The sequence below is a fragment of the Agelaius phoeniceus genome, chromosome 14 (assembly GCF_051311805.1).
Source record: "Agelaius phoeniceus isolate bAgePho1 chromosome 14, bAgePho1.hap1, whole genome shotgun sequence".
Classification (NCBI taxonomy): domain Eukaryota; kingdom Metazoa; phylum Chordata; class Aves; order Passeriformes; family Icteridae; genus Agelaius; species Agelaius phoeniceus.
The window spans coordinates 5,112,168-5,131,835 of NC_135278.1; the positions used below are offsets into that span (position 1 = coordinate 5,112,168).

The 19,668-nt window shown below is 53.0% G+C and overlaps 1 protein-coding gene across 8 annotated transcripts in view; it reads left to right on the plus strand.

Moving 5' to 3' along the window:
• FRMPD3 (FERM and PDZ domain containing 3) overlaps window positions 1–14,731 on the plus strand; it is a 66,170-nt gene extending 51,439 nt beyond the window's left edge. For all 8 annotated transcript variants that reach the window (XM_077186116.1, XM_077186120.1, XM_077186115.1 and 5 more), the window contains 3 exons: window positions 2,713–2,857; window positions 7,042–7,857; window positions 8,653–14,731. In XM_077186116.1, coding sequence (XP_077042231.1) covers window positions 2,713–2,857; window positions 7,042–7,857; window positions 8,653–11,492 — 3,801 coding nt within the window. In that variant the 3' untranslated portion in view covers window positions 11,493–14,731. The remainder of the gene's footprint in view (window positions 1–2,712; window positions 2,858–7,041; window positions 7,858–8,652) is intronic.
• The last annotated feature ends 4,937 nt before the right edge of the window (window positions 14,732–19,668 follow it).

A 19,668-nucleotide genomic window follows, 5' to 3' on the forward strand; every position in this document is an offset into this window, starting at 1 on the left:
ATTTGCAGAAAGTGTGTGAGGAAGTTTGTTACAAAAATGTAAACATCAGAAGGCTTAGAAGAACTTAAAAAAACAGGACAACACCCAGGCACTGTGGGCTCCCAGGCCATGGGGAGATGACACATCCACAGCACAGCTGAATGGCTCCAAGCTGCACCTGAAGTGATTTAATCCCCAATAACAATATTTAAATGTTTGACAACTGAAGAAACCTCACACAGCTTCCCTGCCAGTATATCAGAGTAATCTTTTCCAAACTGTAACATTAATCAGGTTTAAGATTCCTCCTTTTCAGGGCAGAGTGCCACAGTTAAGCCTTGCATGCCATGCATTTATTGCTGGAAGCCATTCTGGAGGTTGGACTTGCTTGGAGAACTGGTAGAGAGCTCACAGCACCCTGGTGTTTCATTTGTAGTCCAGAAACATCAGTCAGGGTTGTTGTATCTCAGTCCTGTCACCCTTCATGAGGACTGATCCAGGGGCTGTGTCCTGCCAGCAAGAACCTGCAGTCCCATCTCTGGATGGGTGGGAGCATCCTGAGGCAGAGGCAGCTGAGCCAAGATGGAAACATGGGGAGATGGAAATGGGTCCTGGAGATGCTGGTCACCAGCTGGGAAATATGGAAAGATGGAAATGGGTCCTGGAGATGCTGGTCACCAGCTGGGGCACTGGGGCTGCCCTGGGGCTGCAGGGTGAGCACTGACATGGGGGCAGTGAAGGTTCACAGCCCTGTGCCACTGTGCCCTGGTGGGATTCACACATGGTGGAAACTATCCCCTGATTCTCCTTTTGGAGGGGGACTCTCAGCCCACCTTGGCCCCTTGGTTTAATCTCCCAGCAGTGGGTGTTCATCAGCCACTGCCTCCCTCCCACTGGGATTTGCTCCCTGCCTTGCTGCTGGCACTCCAAACCCTGCAGAGCAGAGCAGGAGAAATGCACAAATATGTCCTCATTCAACAGATGGCTTGAAAAATCCAGGAGGGCTTAGCCCTGTGTAGAAGCCACTTGTTTTAAGGATGCTTCATACACAGAACACATGGTTTCCTTTCATCACTTATGTCAAGACTGGAGCTGGGCTAAGAGGTGTCACCCCCCACCACTGCATGCCTGCCTCCTCTGAGCTATGTTGAGAACCTCTTCACTCCTCTCTCTCTCTGGTTTGGTACTTCCCCTTTGATCTGTGTCATCTCAGGTTTATTTTCCAAGATTCAGAAAGAGCCTTGTCAAGCAGGCAGGGGCAGAGCCTCTCAGCAGAGCACGTTCACTTGTCAGGCTGCTTCTCCTCCACATCAAGTTATTTCTTTCCCTTTATCTTCCTGCACAGCAGCCAAAGAGGGAACTTCTTTACCCTGGCCCTGGGAGAAATCTGCCAGGGGCTGGCATGGCTTGGGGATCTCATGTTGATGACTTCACACCCAAATTTGTTGCACTTTATGGTCCAGAGCATGACACTGACCTGAGATGGGCCTTGCTGTGCCAGAATTGGCTTGGTGGCTTACAGAAGAAAATAATAAGCAGAGCACAAAACTGGCCAGTGGGTACCAGGAACCTCTTGTGGTTATAAAACAAGAAAACCAAAATAGCTTAAATGCTTTTCACACTGTGTAGGCTCAAGCGTTTTGTAAAACAGCCTTGGTGTTCCCTCAATGTGGTAAATGAGTTGTTCTGAGTCCTGGAGGGCTCTCAGTGTGCAAGAGGCTGAGTGTGGCAGGACAGGCAGCCTGAGAGAGCAGCAGTTCAGCATCCCCAGCTGGCTCAGATATCCCCAGTACCTGGAGGTGCTTTGTTCAAGGGGTAGATGAGGGCAGGAGCTGCATTTGCCATGACTGTTGAAGGCACTTGTCAGTTTTTCCCATCTCATGGGTCTGTCCTGAGCAGTGCTGGGGGCTCAGATGGAGCAAGGACCTCCCAGGTGAGCTGTGCTGACAGGGGCTGCTCTGCCCAGGCTGCTCCCAGCAGTGCCCAGGACCTCACTGGGTGGGTAACAGTGAATCCCTTCCCAAAAGCTTCCCTGGCAAGCTGATCTTCTGCTTGGGACAATCTGGGAACTGGGAGTCACACTGTCTGCTGCTAGATTGTGCTGTGGGGTTATATGTGTCACACAGATCATGTCTGAGTTTTATTTCTCTTTCAAGCAAAGATCTTTTTTAGCATGCAAATAAATGCTCTCCTAAAAGGGAAGGCACCATCTGCTCCTAAGCACAAATTTAATTTTCCAAAGGGTTAGGTTTAAATAAGATCCACAGTCTCAGAGTGGTAGCTGGGGGAACCTGTAATGGGGTTTGGCCCTTTTGGCATCTTGCTGGAAGCAGATATTTTAATTTATGGCAGGGAAACACAGTGCCTGCAATGAAAGAGGGGTTCTGACAGCTCTGGAGACTCCCAAACTCCCTGTGCTCCTCCCAAGGCCCTGATGGTTGAACAGGTGCTTGCAGGTGGGCTCAGAGCACTGATATGCACACAAAGGACCAGAAGGCCATTGGTGTGGGTCCCTGAGCAAGCAGGAGTCTCAGCTGCAGCCAGGCACTCTCCTGTGCTCAGCTGGGTGAGCTGGAGCCAGGCTGTGCAGCTGCCTGGTTTCACCTGGCAGTGCTGGGAGCACCAGCAGCTCACCAGTTCCACCAGTGCAGGGCCCAGCAGAGCCCTGAGCAGCTCTGGTGCCCATCAGCTGAGCCAGGGGCCCTCACTCTCTGTGCCCCTCCTGCCTTGCAGCCCCTGGTGTTGCTGATGGAGTGGCCTGAAGCCACCAACTTCGCCTGCCTCATCGCGGGCTACTGCCGGCTCCTGGTGGACTCCAAGAAGATGATCCTGGCCAGGGCCCCCAGCCAGCCACCCCCACCTCAGATTATCAAGGCAGGTACGTTTCAGCCTCTGCTTTCTGTGCCAGCCCCTTGCCCAGCCTCCTGCCCTCCCTGTGCTCAGCACTCTGCAGCATCAGGAAGGGAAAGGCTTTCTCTGGCAGCTCCACCTGGAGAAGCAGCAGACTCCTTCTTTAACCAGAAAATAAGGAGCAGGGAGACAGGTGCTCATTTTGGGTCAGCCAAAATGCCTTGTGGTGTCAGCTCAGGCCCTAAACACTCCCCATGAGCTGTGCTGGCAGCTCCTGGAGCAGCTCCAGGAGGTGCTGTTAGAGGAGGCCTGTAAGGCTGCCAGCCACATGCTGGGGCTCACAGAGCAGCCTGTGCATTCCCTGGCTGGCATCCTGCTCCCACCTGAGTGTGTGAGCTCAGGGGCTGCATTCCTGCTGCCTCTGACACTGCTGCCCCCAGCCTGGGGCTCTGAGCCTCAGGGGCAGCCCTGTGAGCCTGGCTGCTCTGCTGATTTCCCAAATCAGGAATGCAGCTTGGCTGTCCCAGCTTTTCAGGGAGGAGGAGGCTGTTCTGGACACAGCAGGAGCTTCTGTCCCAGCAGGCACCAATGCTGTCCCCTAAGGATGGATTGCAGGTGTGAGTCACCCTCCAAAAAGAGCAGTGATTCTCAAGAGTGATTTCAAACAAGAGCCAGCCATGAACCACATGCTGCTGTTCACATCCAATATATTTTGTATAGGAAATATAAAATATGGTTTAGTGACTGGAGATGGGCAAAATACCAACCCAAGGTCACTCCCAGAGCTCTCAAGTGACACTGCAGCTCCAGAGGGCTGTGACAAGTGCTCAGCTTAGCTGCCAGTGTCAAACCTCCCTTCTCAAGATGGGCCTGGCTTGGGGAGGTGGGAGGAGTGCAGAGGGTCCTGGGGAAAGCACTTGGTGCCTTTGAGGAAGGCACCCAGGCATGGATTTGGCACCTGTGGGAGGACACTCTCACAAGAGGGATCAGAAAAGCATCTGCAGCAACCTCAGTGAATCCACAACAGGCCTGGCAGGTGATTTTGGTGTAAGTACCAGCAGTTTCCTCTCCTTTCTTCTTCTGTGCCCCTGACTGACAGCTTCACTGTGCTCTGCCCTGGTTTGCCCTATGGATTTAATCACATTTTGCTGTGAGCAGAGGGTGTTTGCAACTGAGCTGGTTTAGCTGCCATCAGAGTGCTCCTTCCCTGGCTTCTGCCACCCTGACATGGGCCACAGGGACACAGGGACACAGGGCCACAGGGACACGTGGCTGTGGGGAGTCAGAGAAGGGCAGAGCACCCCTCACCCAAGGGCCTGGCAGGAGGCTGGCAGCACCCACAGTTCCTGGCCTCTCTGGGGTGTCTCAGCACAGGCAGGTGGTGTTTTCCACATTCTAGCTACTGTGACAACAGCCAGAATTTTTTCCTGAGATTTCGCTTCAGGGTCTTCATCCAAACCTCTACCAAAAAGAGTTGTAGGTCTTGCCCTGCTCTTGATAGTCTCAAATAACCAATGTAACCCTGCAGGGGTGGGAGTGAGTGTGAGAGGGACTCACAGCGTGGTAGGACAGCAGTGGGTCTGTGCCAGCCCTCTCTGGGTGGCCTGGCCCATGCTCCTGGGTGCACTGAAAACCTCTGTGACCATGGAGTGGAGCAGGCCCCTTGCAGACCCAGGGCACTCAGCCCAGCCACCCTTCAGCAGGAGTGGGTTTAGGGTGTGTTGGGCAAACAGTCTGCTCACATTCTGCTCTCCTCAGGGCTGCAGGCTGAGCTGTCAGAGCTGGGTGGATCACAGGGAGCAGGGATGCTGATCATTAGCACATCCTTGCAGGAGAGGGCCCCACTGGGATGAATTAAGTTAGCCCAGACTTCCCAGGCTGCAGGCAGACTGTGCCAGAATCTTAAATGTAAAAATCAAGCCTTGGCCTATGCTTTTACCTAGAAGAGGAGCACATCCATCTTCCCTGAGGCCCATTAGAGCCTCCTGCTGAACAGCAGACATTTTTAGAAATGCACACGCTGTCTGAGTGTTGTCAGTGAGATCCATCTCTGCATTTCCCTGTGGAGCCAATATGCCACAGCCTTGCCCTCCACTGTGCCCTGCTGGAGCTACCCAGGTGATTCAGCTCCCTGTCCCTTCTTCTCCCCACTCTCACCCTCAGCCATCACCAGCTCTGTGCCCTTAGCTGCTCTCTCAGCTCCTTGTCAGACAGTTCTCTCCTTCCTGAGCATGCAGCAGCTGGATTTTGGATTTCTGGGGTTTGGCCCCATTCAGCAGCAAGCCTTGGCTTGGCATGGGCAGCCAGGAAGCCTCTGCCTCATCCTTTGCCACCCTCCTAGAGCCCACACAGCTCTGGCAGCCTTGTGCTCCCTCTCCCAGCTGTCATTTCTGAGCGCTGCCATGGCCAGGCATCAAAGAGATTTTATTTTTATTGGGATTTTAGCATTGCAGGTGATGAACAGTATAATACAAACATGTGTTTGGGGAGACAAATTGTCCAATTTGTCGAGCTAATGAATTTAATTAGGATTTATTTGATTTAATTTCCCCTTGGTCAGACAGAACCTGCATCCCCTGGCTCTCAGCACAGCTGCACAATCCAACCTGCAATGCAGACAGATTCCCCTCCTGAGGGATGGACCTCTGGCCAGAAATTCAAGTATTATTTCAGCACTTTCCCCGCAGAAGGGAACAAGGGGAGGCTGTCACTGGGAGATGCTTAACAGCAAGAGCAGCAGGCTCTGTTATAGCCAGCCTGATCCAGTAGCTGTCAGCCTGATAGAAATAGCACATGGATCACAGGCAGTGAGGGACAAGGGGCTGTTCCTGTCACTGGAACACAGCCAAACTACAGTGGATGTCTCCCCAAAAGGCAATATTACTCCACTTTTAGTAGTCTCCTGATGAACAATGCTTGGTGTGGCCAACATTACCCAAAAATGGCAACAATTCCTTCTTGCCATATTACATGTGAGCTGGCAGGCTGAGGCTGGAGCTCCTTGTTGGAGCAGCTGGGCTGCTCCTGCTGCCCTCTGGACACAGCTGGTGGGTCAGTGATGAGCACCCACATCCCTGTGGATGTCCAGGGCCAGCTGTGCTGGCCAGCCCTGCTCTGGCTCTGCTCACCTGCCCCCAGCAGAGGGATCGAGCTCAGGGACCTGTCCTGGGACCAGAACTGTTTCATGTGCTCCTCAAGGACACAGCGGATTGAGAGCACCCTCAGCAAGTTTGCAGATGACACCAAGCTGAGGTGGTTTGGTTGAAGTCCTGAAGGATGGATGACATCCACAGGGACCTGGACAAGCTCCAGTGGGAATCTCATGAGGTTCAACAAGGCCAAGTACGAAGTGCTGTACCTGGGGCAGGGCAACCCCAGTATTGATCCAGGATGGGGGATGAACAGATGGAGAGCAGCCCTGCAGAGGAGCACTGGGGGATGCTGGGGGATGAGAGGCTGGACAGGACCCAGCCTTGTGCACTCACAGCCCAGAAAGCCAAGAGTGTCCTGGGCTGCCCAAAAAGCAGCATGACCAGCAGGTGAAGGGAGGGGATTCTGCCCCTCTGCTCCACTCTGGTCAGACCCCACCTGCAGTGCTGCCTCCAGCTCTGGGGTCCCCAGCACAGGAAGGACATGGAGCTGCTGGAGCGAGTCCAGAGGAGGCCATGAAGATGATCAGAGTGCTGGAGCACCTCTCCTGGGTGAGAGAGTTGGAGGTTTTAGTCTTGAGAAGAGAAGGCTTCAGGGAGGCTTTTTAATAGGGCTTGTAGCTATAGGACAAGGGGCAGTGGTTTTAAATTGAAAGAGAGTAGATTCAGATTAGATACAAGGAGGAAGGGTTTTCTGATGAGGGTGGTGAGGTGTAGGCACAGGAACATTCAAGGTTTCCTTCAATGTTGGACATGGCTCTGAGCAACCCAATCTAGTTGGTGTCCCTGCTCACTGTAGGGAGATTGCACCAGATGGCCTTGAAATGTCCCTTCCAGCTCCTTCTGTGGTGCAGGACATTTCTCCTACCCTCATTCCTGGCAGCCAGGCCCAGCAGGTTTTCCAAAGGCCATCAGGTGGCCTGGCTGTGCTGCAGGGAGCGTGGGTGTCCCCCTGGAGGGCAGAGAGCACAGGGATGTTTCTCCAGGGTGGGCAGGAGCTTCCCCGGCTGTTTTCCCCTCACTGGGTGCTGCTGCTAACGTGCCTGTTGTGCTTTTGGTTTAGATTACATCAACGCACACAACTTCCAGCGGCCTGCCACGGCAGGGCACCTGGGAAAGAAGGAGAATGGGCTGGTGGGTGGCTCTGCCACTGTCCCCGGAGCAGCCGGGGCTGCTGCCAGCAGGGACTCGGAGCTCATCCGCTTCTGCTACCTGCACATGCGAGAGCAGAGGAAGGAGAGGGAGAGCGCCACGGATATCAATGAAAACCTGATCTTTTTTGAGGAAACTCGTCCCAGGACCAAATCTGACCCCACTTCCAAAAGCTCTGGCCAAGGCTACAACGGGGCAGCCAAGGAGTTCGACCCAGCTGGCCTTGAGCAGGAGAGGCAGGGCAGCAGGGCCAGGGCACACACCATAGACACGCACCTGCGCAGCGACAGCGCCCACCTGTACTGCGAGTCCTGCCAAGCCAGGATCAGGAGCCGGCTGGCCTCGGGCACGGCGGGCAAGCCCGGCAGCACCCGCGACACCACCGTGGACTTGATGTCGCTTCCCCCTCCCGGGAATGACGAGGAAGAAGACGAGACAACATCCCTGCTCCCCGCCATCGCCGCTCCCCCTCCTGGCTTCCGAGACAACAGCTCCGACGAGGACGACCCCAAGCGCCGGGCAGCCGCCCAGAGCCAGGAGCAGGGCCGGCACCTCTGTGGCATCCTCTACGACGAGATCCCGGTCACCCTGATCGACAGCGTGCAGCCACGGACCGTCCGAGACCACGCCCAGGAGCTGGACGATGCCCTGGTGTCCACCCTGCAGGCGCTGGAAGCCCTGGCTGCCTCAGAGGATTGTCCACATCCCCCACCACAGCAGACAGCAGGTATTTTAGTGGCTGTGACTCCCCTTTTGTCCTTTATAGCCTTTCTTTCCTACTGTACATCCTTCCCTGTAGTCTCCCCCTATCCTATAAGTGACTTTGAAGCAGCTTCTAGTAAAAACTAGATTGTGGCAGCAGGCTGTAGCAGGAGCAGCCAAGCTGCTGCTCAGAAGATTTCTGAGAAGCTGAGGTGGGACTCCTCTCCCTGGCAGAGGCTGAAGGAGTCTCTTGGTTTGTCCCAAATCTGCCATATGCCACGATGCTGGGGCGGGTCCCTAACCAGCCTGCACTGTGAGTTCCTCCCCTCTGTGACCCCCTCAGCTGGGACCCTTGGCCATCGGTCTCTGCAGGTTCCCACCCAGGTTTTGCAGTGTGTGAGCTCTTCACAAGGCAAACCTGCTGCCAGATGGGTGACTCTGGGACCAGCCTGCTGGCAGCACAGTCCTTTGTCCCTCTTCCCACCTTGGTTGCCCTACTCACTGTGGCAGAGTACCTGTTGCCCAATTTTCCTTCTTGTGCCAGACACATCCCTATAGCTCTGCTACCACCAACAATGGAAAGCTTCACAGGATCTCTTCCTGGGCCAGAAGCTCTTGATGAATTGAGCTATCAAGCCAGCTCAATGCTGACCAAGTGATTTCCCTTACAAGCCTTAACTCATAGTTGTGAGAAGTCACAGAAGTTTCTCCAATGTGCCCTGCATTCCTGGGAGCCTCCTGCCACAAGGAGTTCCCCTCTCCTCCACACAGCACTGTGCTGTGAGGGTTGTTGTGGGGTTTTCTTTGTGTCCCTCCTCAGGTCTTATTGTCCTGGCTGCCATCACTCCTGAGTCATCCTTGGACTCTGGCCACGAGACAAACTCCTCGGAGCTGACCGATGTCTCGGAGATGGTCTCTGCCATGAAGCAGCACCAGAACGCAGCCTACTTCCTCACCCAACACATCAACAAAGAAAACCTCCTGGCCAGGAAGGACTTGCCTTTCCGAATCCAGAGCTGTGCTGCCCAGGCTGTTCTCACCTCTCCCTACCCCCTGAGCCGCCAGGACCCCTCACTGAAGCCAGCCTTCTCCACCCAAAGTCCCAGCCTTACCAACTGCAAGAGCAAGCAGGAGCAGCAGCCCAGGGAGCAGAGCTGCACCTCGGCTGCCCAGCCAGGGCTGAGCCCCCAGCTCAGTGAGCAGAGCAAGGGGGCTGCCGTGCCAAGCTCTGAGTGCAAAGCTGCAGGTCACACAAAAGCTGCCTCTGAGGTATCTCTGCATGCCACAGCAGCCCCGAGCAGGGAGCAGGCACAGGATCTACAAGAGAAGATGCCCAAAGAGGTGCAGCCGAGCTCCAAGCTGCTTCTGGACCAGAAGAGCAGTGTAACTTCAGCCATCGTTTCAGCTGCTCTGCAGCAGGTGGCAAATGCAAAAGCCTCAGCTCCCCAAGTGGTATCAGCCTTAAAAGAAGACCAGAACATGAATGGTACCAGCAGCAAGTCCTTGACACTTAAAGGAGGTCCACAAACTGCAGAGACATTGTGTAACTGTCAGCAGCAGCAGCAGGTCTCTCCACAGCAGCACTGTGAAGTTTCTCCAAGTCCTAAGGAAGCTCCTGGCAGTCAGGCTGAAGCTTTCCACCTCACCTCAGCAGGCGAGGAAATGATGCCCAGTAAGACTTTTGCCTCTAAAAGCTACCAGCAAAAAGTGAGTAGAGATGCTGCAGGAAAAGCTGCGAGTGGAGAGACAGGTCAGAAGGCAGGTGGGGAAGCCACAAACCTCATCTTGCAGAAACACTCAGCTCCTTCAAACCAAGGACAGAAAATACAACAGGAAAGCTCGGCCAAAATCTTAAAAGCTGAGAGCAGCAATGTGCACTCTCCATCACCTGGTAGCACTTTCAGGAGCACCAGTGAGGAAGCCAAAGGGCCAATCCAGCTGGTGCCCAGATCTGAGAGCCTGCAGATTAGCACTGTGCCTTCCAAAAAAGTAGAGAAAGTCCTGGAGGTAACCCAGCAAGATGCTGATGTCCCAGCTAAACCCAAAGCCCCAAAAGCTCCCTTCAGGCTTAGGAACCTGTTCTCTGCAACATTTCCCACCCGGCTGAAAAAGGAGACGGACGAGCGGCAGGCCCAGCTGCAGAAGGTGAAGCAGTACGAGCTGGAGTTCCTTGAAGAGCTGCTCAAGCCAAAGAGCAAAGGTGACCTCCCACCACAGGAGTATCTGCACCCACCTGCCCCTGGGCGCTGCAGCTGCCAGCTCAGGAGCAGTCCTGTGCAGAAAGTCCCAGGGATGTCCAGGGAGCAAAGGCGCAGCTGCGACTGCAAGCGGATTTGCAGGGGAATGAGGCCACCCCCCAACCAGCTGGTGGTGCCAGAACTGGAGAGGCGAGGCAGGGATAAAGTTGCAGATGACCAGAAGCAGGTGGAAGCCATAAGGCTGACCAGCATGAGCAGCCCTTCCAAAGGCAAACGGATCCGATCCACAAGTTTGGAGTCCCGAGACAACCGGTCAGACCCAGAGAACGGCATGTCCTGTCTGACAACGTGCACCTCCCGGGGGGAGTGCATGGGTGCGCCCCACTACAGGAAGCTCTTGCGTCGCTACAGTGTCAGTGAAATAGATAAGACTGAAAGGACATCCCTGTCCTCTGATGTCTACCAGAACATCTACACAACCAAGCAGAAAGGCCCCCAGAAAGAGCCTGAGCCCAGCATCCTCTGTCCTGTTCTGAAGAGCAAAATCCAGGAAGCCTCTGGAGTGGCTGACCCCTCCTACGTCCAGATAGCACAGGACAAAAAGAGCCAGAAGGGTTCAGCAGTGTTCTCTGTCCAGGAGGAGATGTACCCGAGTCCTGCTGAGCTGCGGGATGAAGACATGGAGGATGAGAAGTGCTGCTCCATCCGGTACTGCTTCTACTACAGGAAATGCGATGTGGCAGATGACGGGAGCGAGAAGGATGAGCTGTCCTATTCCATCCCCATGCAGATACTCCCGGGAATGAAGCTGGACAATCAGATGGTCCCAGTCATGAGCAGGACTCTTCAGGTCCTGGACGCGACAGCCTGCAGCAGTCCCAATGAGAGCCAGACCCAGGAGATAGATTTAAGGACCTCCAGTTTTGAGGGGAGCTTGGCAAAGATCAACACCCTTCGAGGCCATGCATACAGCTTCCCCAACGGGTTTCTGCAGGTGCAGCTGGACACCAACGAGCTCCTGACCATCCTGAGGCAGTGTGTGCTGAGCCCCGAGGTGCGGGACTGCAAACCCTACATCTCCCAGCTGGCTGAGTACAAGCAGGAGCTGGCGCTCAAGTTCAAGGAGTTCCGGGCGTCCTGCCGCCGCGTGGCCGCCGTCGACAAGAGTCCCACCCACATGCTCTCGGCCATCACGAGCAGCTTCCAGGTGCTAAGCAGCCTCATCGAGACCTTTGTGAGGCTGGTGTACGTTGTGCGCTCCGAGTCCCAGCGCCAGGAGCTGCTGACCAAGGTGGAGGAGGTGGTGAGAAACTACACCTTCCTCCTGAAGGCTGCCGAGGAGTCCACGGCCAGGACGCTGAGCCACCAGCAGACTGTGGAGCAGCTCGCCCGTCAGTCAGCCACGGTGGCCACGGTCATGAGCACCCTGACACGCTCCCTGAAGACGCTGATCAATAAGTAAAGCCAGCTGTGAAGACCAAGGAGGCAGTGTGTGCCAGGCCGTGCTCTCACATCTCACAGGTCTGCTGAGGATGCGATGCCTGCAGGCCCACGCTGACCGGGGTCTGCGGTAGCCAAGACACTCTTTGATCTCTGCAGAATGCATGGTTGTGTTGGTGATGGGTTTGAAGGGTGCATTTGTGCCCTGTCACAAGCTGTGCAATCTGCTGGTCCAGGGGCTCAAGCAGCTTCTCTGCTTGTTGTCCCACACTGGCTCGTTGGTGACAGTACTTGGGAGGTACAGGCACCCCATCTCCACACCAGTTTGGTTCCATGGGGTTCTGGGCCTCGCTCCTGCAGACCTCTGTCACAGTTTGTGGTGGGCCAGTGAGCTATCAGGAGCTGAGCTGAGATCTCCTGGCTCCACTTGGGCACTCTGGGGCCAAACCAATGTCTCGCCACGTAAACAACTCTTCTGCCTCCAGGATCTTCCTGGCCCACAAACACAACGTAATTAGCAGCAGAAGGGATCTCTGGGGTGCAAGCCCCTGCTGCTGTGCTAGGGCTTGGCAAGCAGTCCTAGCAGGTTATGGCAGGTTGCCATCACGCTGGCACAGAGCTGGGGCACCCTACTGGGCTCTGCTCTCACAGCCCCAGTGCTCTAGTCCTGAGCACAGGCACTGCCTGTGCCTCAGGCAAGGGCTCAGTGCCTGCAAGGGGGGACAATCCAGAGAACTACAGGGCTGTCAGTCCGACCTCAGTGCTGAGAAGGTCACGGAGCAGATGATCTTGAGTGCCATGCCATGGCACACACAGGACAAGGGGATCAGGCCCAGCCAGCACAGGGGAAAGGCAGGTGCTGCTTGAGCAGCCTGGCCTCCTTCTATGACAGGGTGACTCTCTGTGGGTGAGGGAAAGGCTGTGGATTTTAGTAAAAAATCTAACACTGTGTTCTTCACTGTGTTCTTCAGCATTCTCCTGGAGAAATATGGATGGATGGATGGATGGATGGATGGATGGATGGATGGATGGATGGATGGATGGATGGATGGATGGATGGATGGACGGAGGGGCCCCAGAGAGTGGTGGGGAATGGAGTTAAACCCAGCTGGGGCCATCACCAGCATTGTTCCCCAGGGCTCAGTGCTGGGGCCTGTCCTGTTTAGTACCTTTGGAGGACACCCCCAGTCAGTCTGCAGGTGACACCAGTTTGGGTGGCAGTGCTGTGCTGCAGGGCAGGAAGGCTCTGCAGAGGGACCTGGCCAGGCTGGCTCCATGGGCTGAGGGCCAGCCAGGTCCTGCCCTGGGTCACAACAACCCCTGCAGCTCCAGGCTGGGGCAGAGGGGCTGGAAAGGGCCTGGTGGGAAAGGCCCTGGGGGAGCTGCTCAGCAGCAGCTCAACAGGAGCCAGGTGTGCCAGAGGCCAATGGCACCTGGCCTGTCCCAGCCACGGTGGGGCCAGCAGGACCAGGACAGTGACTGTCCCCTGCCTGGGCACTGCTGAGGCCACTCCTCAAATCCTGTGTCCAGCTCTGGGCCCCTCACAACAACACAGACACTGAGGGGCTGGAGCGTGTCCAGAGAAGGGAACAGAGCTGGGGAAGGGTCTGGAACACAATTCTGATGGGGAGCAGCTGAGGGAGCTGGGAAAGGGGCTCAGCCTGGAGAAAAGAAGACTCAGGGGGGACCTTCTGGCTCTGCACAGCTCCTGACAGGAGGGAGCAGCCAGGTGGGGATAGGTCTCTTTCCCCAGGTAGCAAGAGACAAGATGAGAGGAAAAGGCTTCATGTTGTGCCTGGGGAGGTTTAGATTGGATGTAAGAAAAATTTCTTCACTGATGGTGGTCAGGTTTTGGAACAGGCTGCCTAGGGAAGTGGTGGAGTCACCATCCCTGGAGGTGTTAAAAAGACCTTTAGTTGTGCCATTTGGGGACATGGTTTCGTGATGCCCTTGGCAGTGCTGGGGGAATGGTTGGACTCAATAATCTTAGAGGTCTTTTCCAACCAAAACAATTCTGTGTTCCTCTTCTGGATGGCTGAATCCATGCTGGAGACCCTGCAAGGAGCCCAGACTGATTGATCTTTGACCACTGCAAGCCAGAAGGTGGGCTGGCAGCTGTGGGGAGACCACTTCCAAACCATTCTCCAGAGGTTAGGTTCATGCCCCCAAGGCTCAGCCCAAACCCTCTCCTATTTCTTTTCACTGTGACCATCAGAGAAGAGCCCTGGATCAGCTATGACTGTGAGCCAGGCAGGGGCTGTCCTCCTTGCCAGGGTGTTGGGGTTCTTCTTCTGTCTTCACCAGGCTGACTGCCATAAGAAGCATTATTTAGTTCTCCGAGGTGGTTATTTACTTGGAGTTGGGGTTTTTGATTGTTTTGGGGTTTTTGTTCTCACTCCTAGGTGAATGGTAAAATGATTCCCAGTTGTGTTCCTCCCCACCCCAAGGTTCCCCTCCTGCTCCTCCTCCCAGTCTAGTAATAGACATAATCAATGAGACAGCCTTAACTGGTGTTTCCCTGCAGCCACCCACCCTCCAAAAGAGAGCAAGGAGAGAAATGCAAGGTCACACATGGCATTGCCCTCCCCCTGCCACCCACTGCAGCTCACGTGTCCCGCCGGGATCCCGTGCCTGTCCCTGTCACAGCCCTCTGGCCAGGCAGGAGGGCACAGCCCTGGTCACAGCCCTGGCCTCAGGGGGTGAGGGCAGCTGTCCAAGCCAGGCAGCTCGGCCCAGCCCTTGGGGATGAGCAGTCGCTTCCCATCTCTATGATTTTTGATAAATATGCACATTGGAAATGTCTCGTTCTTCCATAGGAGCTATGGAAATGCACAAATGTGCTTTTAATACTGCATCCTCGGAGTGCAATAACCTCCCCTGGCCCGTGGCTGTCAGCAAGGCACAGAGCATCCTGCTGTGGGCACAGCCTCCTGACTTCAAGAACCATGTAGCAAATATCCAGTGGAAGAGCCAATTGGGACTTCAGTCCATGATGGGCAAGGCCTGTTACAGTGCTGAAGGCTGACAGGGTGTTTTCCTTTTCCCTGGGAATTACCTAGTATGAAACTCTGAGTTTCTTCAAAGCTCCCCGTTATGCCTATATCATTCCTCCATAAATCTCTCAGTCTAATACAGAGGAAAATTTTTTTATTGTCTGTATATATTATATATAAATAAAAAAATATATGTTATATCTATACACAAATTTATGTCTTGTTTTACAAACAAGAAAGATTAAATATATTAATCTTAATATCCAAACTAGCATTTGTGTCTTTTTTTAAGAACTTTGTGGAAATGTGGCTATTCTTAGATGTACAAGACACTGTTTGTAAGCAAAACCTCCTATTTTTGTTGCTATAGAAATGCAGGTATCACAGACAGGTTTGAAATGAACTGTTTGACTTGCCAAGATCACTTTTGTTTTGCTGAGAGCTGTTTTGGTTTAGTTCTCCCCCAGAAGGGGAAGGCAGCAGCAGTCACCCCTTCAGTGCTGGCACTGGGCACTGTGGCTGTGCTGGGACACCCTCCTGCCCTAAAGCTGGGGAGAAAGGGGTGATTTAACAAAGCCCTGCCTGATCCCTCTCAGGTGAGCCAAGGTGAGCACCCACGGAGCAGCTCCAGTCTGTGTTTTCAGCCAAGCCTTGGGGTGACAGTGTGGCCCTGCCATCGGTGGCCTGATGGCTCTGCTGCCCTCTGGGACTGCTCTGGATGCCTGCAGGGAAAGCCCAGCAGAGCAGAATGCCAGACCTGGGGAGAATTCAGAGCCAGGCAAGCAATTTCCTAGCTACAGACAATATCCAATGTACACGTCTTTGCCTGGCACCATGAACTGATCTCTGTTTATCAGGGAGGAAGGTGTTGATGTGTGTTCACTCCATACACCCCAAAGCCTCCAGGAATTATAAAAGCCAAGTCTAATAAGGATCCAACCCAAAAAAAGCCCCTATAGGAACTGGGTCATTCTCTAGACGGGGGTTGAATGTGTGGTCTAAAGCAAAGGCGGCAGCACTTGAGACTCACACAGCACTTGAGCTCTCTGTGCCTCCAGGCTCGTTATTTTAATCTGCATCACACCCTTTCCCATGCTGAACTAACAGTGACACTGAATGGCACAAACCCCACCTATTTATAAAGCTGGATATGGATCAAAAGCATGGAAAAGCCAAGAGGTTTTCTAACAACCCCCAGAGCCTGACAGTGTTATTGACAGCAGGCAGTTAAATCAGCGATTTCAGCCTCGGTGCTTGGTACCATCTAGAGGGCAAGAAGCACAGCATCAGAATGGTCATTTGAACAGGAATGATATGCAGGAGCAGCCAGATGTCCCTCTGAGAGCAGAGGAGCTGGACTGGTACATTCCCTGCAGGATGACATTGCTGTATTTCTATCTTAGCTTTGGTCCCTGCTCTTGTTGGGGATTTGTAAATACTCCCAAAGGAAATGATCCAGGTAAAACGTTCTTGTTAATGGTTCTGAATCACAGCTATTTTTAAAAAATGCATCTCAGTAACATAGCACAGAGAAAAGTGGATTTTTTCCTCCAAATCTAGTTCCTATTTCACTGCCCATCTCCCTGCAGACTGCCTGGTTCTCATTTAGCACCAGCAGTTCACCTCAAAGCCACTGTGCCCTGGGAAGTCAAAGTTAAAATACTGTGTGATAAACCAATTTTTCTGCATCCCCTCCCACCAGAGCAATCTGCCTGAGAGTGGCAGATTGTGTTTGCTGCCCTTCAGCACCCCCTCAGAGCAAACCAGCAGTCCCTGCCCTTCTCACATTGCCTTCCCCCTGAGTGTTCTGCTGTAGCCTCACAGCTGGTGCAGATTTCCTCCAGGACCTTCCCAGCTCCTGGATCCAGCCACAGCCTGCCCTTCCTGGCCATCTGATGTCCCTGCATCCCCACAGCCTGCTCCCTGCCTTATCTCCTCTAATCTATGTCTGCTCTCAGGGAGTTCTCACCAAGGCTCTATCAGTGACCATGCACAGAAAAGGAACAAAATCTGGACCAGGCTGGTCCCTCTAATGCTCAGGAGACCAACAGAGGACCTGGTGTGCTGGTTTTGGCTGGGCTAGAGTTAATTTTCCTCAGAGCAGCTGGGTTTGGTTTTGTGCTGATAACCCAGGGGTGTTTGAGCTCTCCCTGAGCAGGGATTGCACACAGCCAGGGCCTGTCCTGCTCCTCACCCTCAGCAGGGAGGAGCTGGGGGGCACAGCCAGGGACACCCCAGACCTTATGGCATCACCCTCAGCACACAAAGCTGGGGGAGAAGGAGGAAGAGAGGGGACATTCTGGGTTTGTCTTCCCAAGTAATCGATGGAGCCCTGCCTGCCATGGGAGGCAGTGCATGAATTCCTTGTTTTGCTTTGCTTGCTTGTGCAGCTTTTGCTTTATCTGTTCAGCTGTGTGGTGCTGCTTTGCCAGCTGAGGTTAAACCTCACTACCTGTCTGTCAGGGGTTAAAGCATCAAAGGCAGAGGTTGGAAAACCAGCAGGCCTCAAGCAGCAGTCCCAAGACAGGTTTTGTGTCTCCATGATCTTTGCTGGTCATTGTCAGCTGGAGACAGCAACTGGGCACCATGGCTGAGAGCACTTTGAACTCTAATCCCCATGGCAGAGCAGTCACATTCTCCTGTCAGGATTTCCACCCTCTCCAAGGTCTTGGCAGCACTACACAGGACTTGCAGGAGCCCCAGATACAACAGCAGAGCAAGCTGAATAGCTGGGACCCACTGCTGCTTTCATCGTGCCCAGAGGAGCTGACAGTCAAAGGGAAGTGAGTAATGTCTAAATTTTCTCCTCATTTACAGCACAGTGTCTGGATTCCTGTGTGAAATATCCTAACAAATCCTGGATTCCTGTGTGAAATATCCCAACAAATTCCTCGCGTGGGCAATCACAGTGGGGCTGGGCAGGACACCTCTGGCCTTCTGTGCACATGGGAGAAGTCTGCCAGGGAGCAAAGTCATCTCAGCCTATTTACAGCACCCAAACATGCCTCATATACACAAAAACAGTCTGGTTTTGTGTATAATAGGAAATTTTTCCAGAGGTTTTGTGTCATGTTATGTAATTCCATGTCAGGGCATGAGCAGACCCCTCACCCCACTGCAGCTGCTGCAGAACCCCCCAGGCCAGCTGAGATGGTGTCCCTGGCTGTCACCTGTCCCCCACTCACAGAATGGATGGAGGGGGTTCCTGCAGCTGGAATATTAAAGTTATTAAAAAGCAAACACACTGTGCCCAAAGTGGGCAGGAATTCCAGTGCTGCCCCTCTAAGGTTGAGAAGATGAAAGGGCTGAGGACATGCTCTAGGTCAGGACACTTTAAAATGCTTTAGTAAATCCCACTTTCAAAAAGCACCTTGGAAATACTCCTAAATCTAATGAATATTCACCTCTTCCCAAGGCAAGAGGGCTCATTCCTCACACTTTTACCTGGGCTCCTTAGAAAGGCACAGTAAAAACGCTGAGTGGAAAGAGCAAGAACACAAAGGGAACCAGTCAGGATCCCTTAAAAACGATCTCTGAGTCTGTATTGGTTCCAGAGGAGACTTGGCAATACCGTTTATTTCCCAGAATTTTCACTTTTTCCTGATAAACGGTGTGCTTTTCCTTGGTGGGTGTGGTCCAGCGATGTCCTGTGTAACTCTGGGAATATTTACAGTGCTAAGGGTGAGCACCATTCCTAAATTTCCCCCTCTCCGCCTGCCCTCATGTCAGTCTCTCACCCCTTTTTGGCATTAACTTTCAACCTCCCTCCCTTTTTTAGCCTCTACTTTTCAGCCTTCCTTTTATTATTATTTTTTTTTTCCTCAGCCTCTACTTTCCTATCCATCCTCCCACTTTCTATCTACCTCTACTTTTCTTTACTTTTTTTTTTTGACCTTCAATTTTTCCAGCCACCAAGGCAAGAGGGCAGAGCCCGGTGTCATTTCCATCAAGTGCCATTCATTAACAGAACCGGCTGTGAGGCAGGGAAGTCACAAGGCAACAGAAAGAAATAACAATCCTCAGCCACGGGATTTTTGCATGAAAATGTGCTCTTGATTAGTGGCTGGTGGTAATTGAGTGGCAATTGTATGCAGGAAAGTGCCAAGAGGGGGACGAGGGCTACTTGTCTTGATTGATGTCGCCATGAAATTTGATGCTGTTAATGTGCTGCTGGAAACTTCCTGGGAATTTCATTCTCAGCTTGTGACACACAAAGGTATTTCTGATTAATTGCACCTCCTTCGAATCAGGTAAGTAAAGATTTTTTGCCTGTTTGTGTTTTTTTAGGTTCTCCTCAGTTGGATGCTAATTTAATTCACAATTTTCAGAACTTGATGGAACACAGCACCTCAGGCTATGAGCTTGTCCTTTCTGCTTGTCCAGGCCAGCTTGTGCTTGTCCCTACTGTAAACCACTGGAAAATTAAATAAACTCCTTTAGATTGAAAGGAAATAATTCAATTTCTTGTATTTTGCTTTCAGAATGAGGCTCACCAGCTGCAATGAGGTGCTTTGAGGTGAATAAGGGCATCCACACCAGAGCTGAGACACTCCAATGCACTTCTTTCATCATCTGTGATCATTTCCCCGGGCAGCCTTTGACAGAAATCCTGACTCCCAAGCCAGTTTGGTTTGGTTTTCAAGGGATGCAAGCAGAGTCTCTCCTTTCATCCCAGGAACCAGATAAACCTCTCACTCTTCAAAGCTGCTCCTCCTTGTCCCTGCATGGCAAAGCGCCCTGCTCTAGACCAGCTGCGGCTGAGGAACCTCCTGAGCGAGTTTTGCCTTTGTTTAACTCAGACTCTGGTGCATTAAGAGCTTCTCCTTAAGCAAATCCCTGAGGTTATCCTGTTCCAAAGCTCGGGGAGTCGTTAGTGGAGGTGGACTTTTGTCCTCAGGAACAAAGCCCCGGCCAATCTACAAAGGCTCCGCGGAGGCTGAAATAGGAGGGAAGCAGGTGGGTGTGAAAACACACCTGGCTGCCAGCTCAGAAAGGGAAAAAATATCTTTGATTTTACACAGAACAGGTTGCTAGTTCCTGGTTTTAGGATTAAGGATTTAATTCTTTTTTTTTTTTTTTTTTTTTTGGTCAGATTTTTCTCTCCCCCAAATCACATCTCTGTGATTCCAGGAGGATCCTGATAGGAAGCTGCTTCCAAAGTCCTGTGGAGGGAAGCCCAGGCAGGGCTCATCAATGAGAGGCATA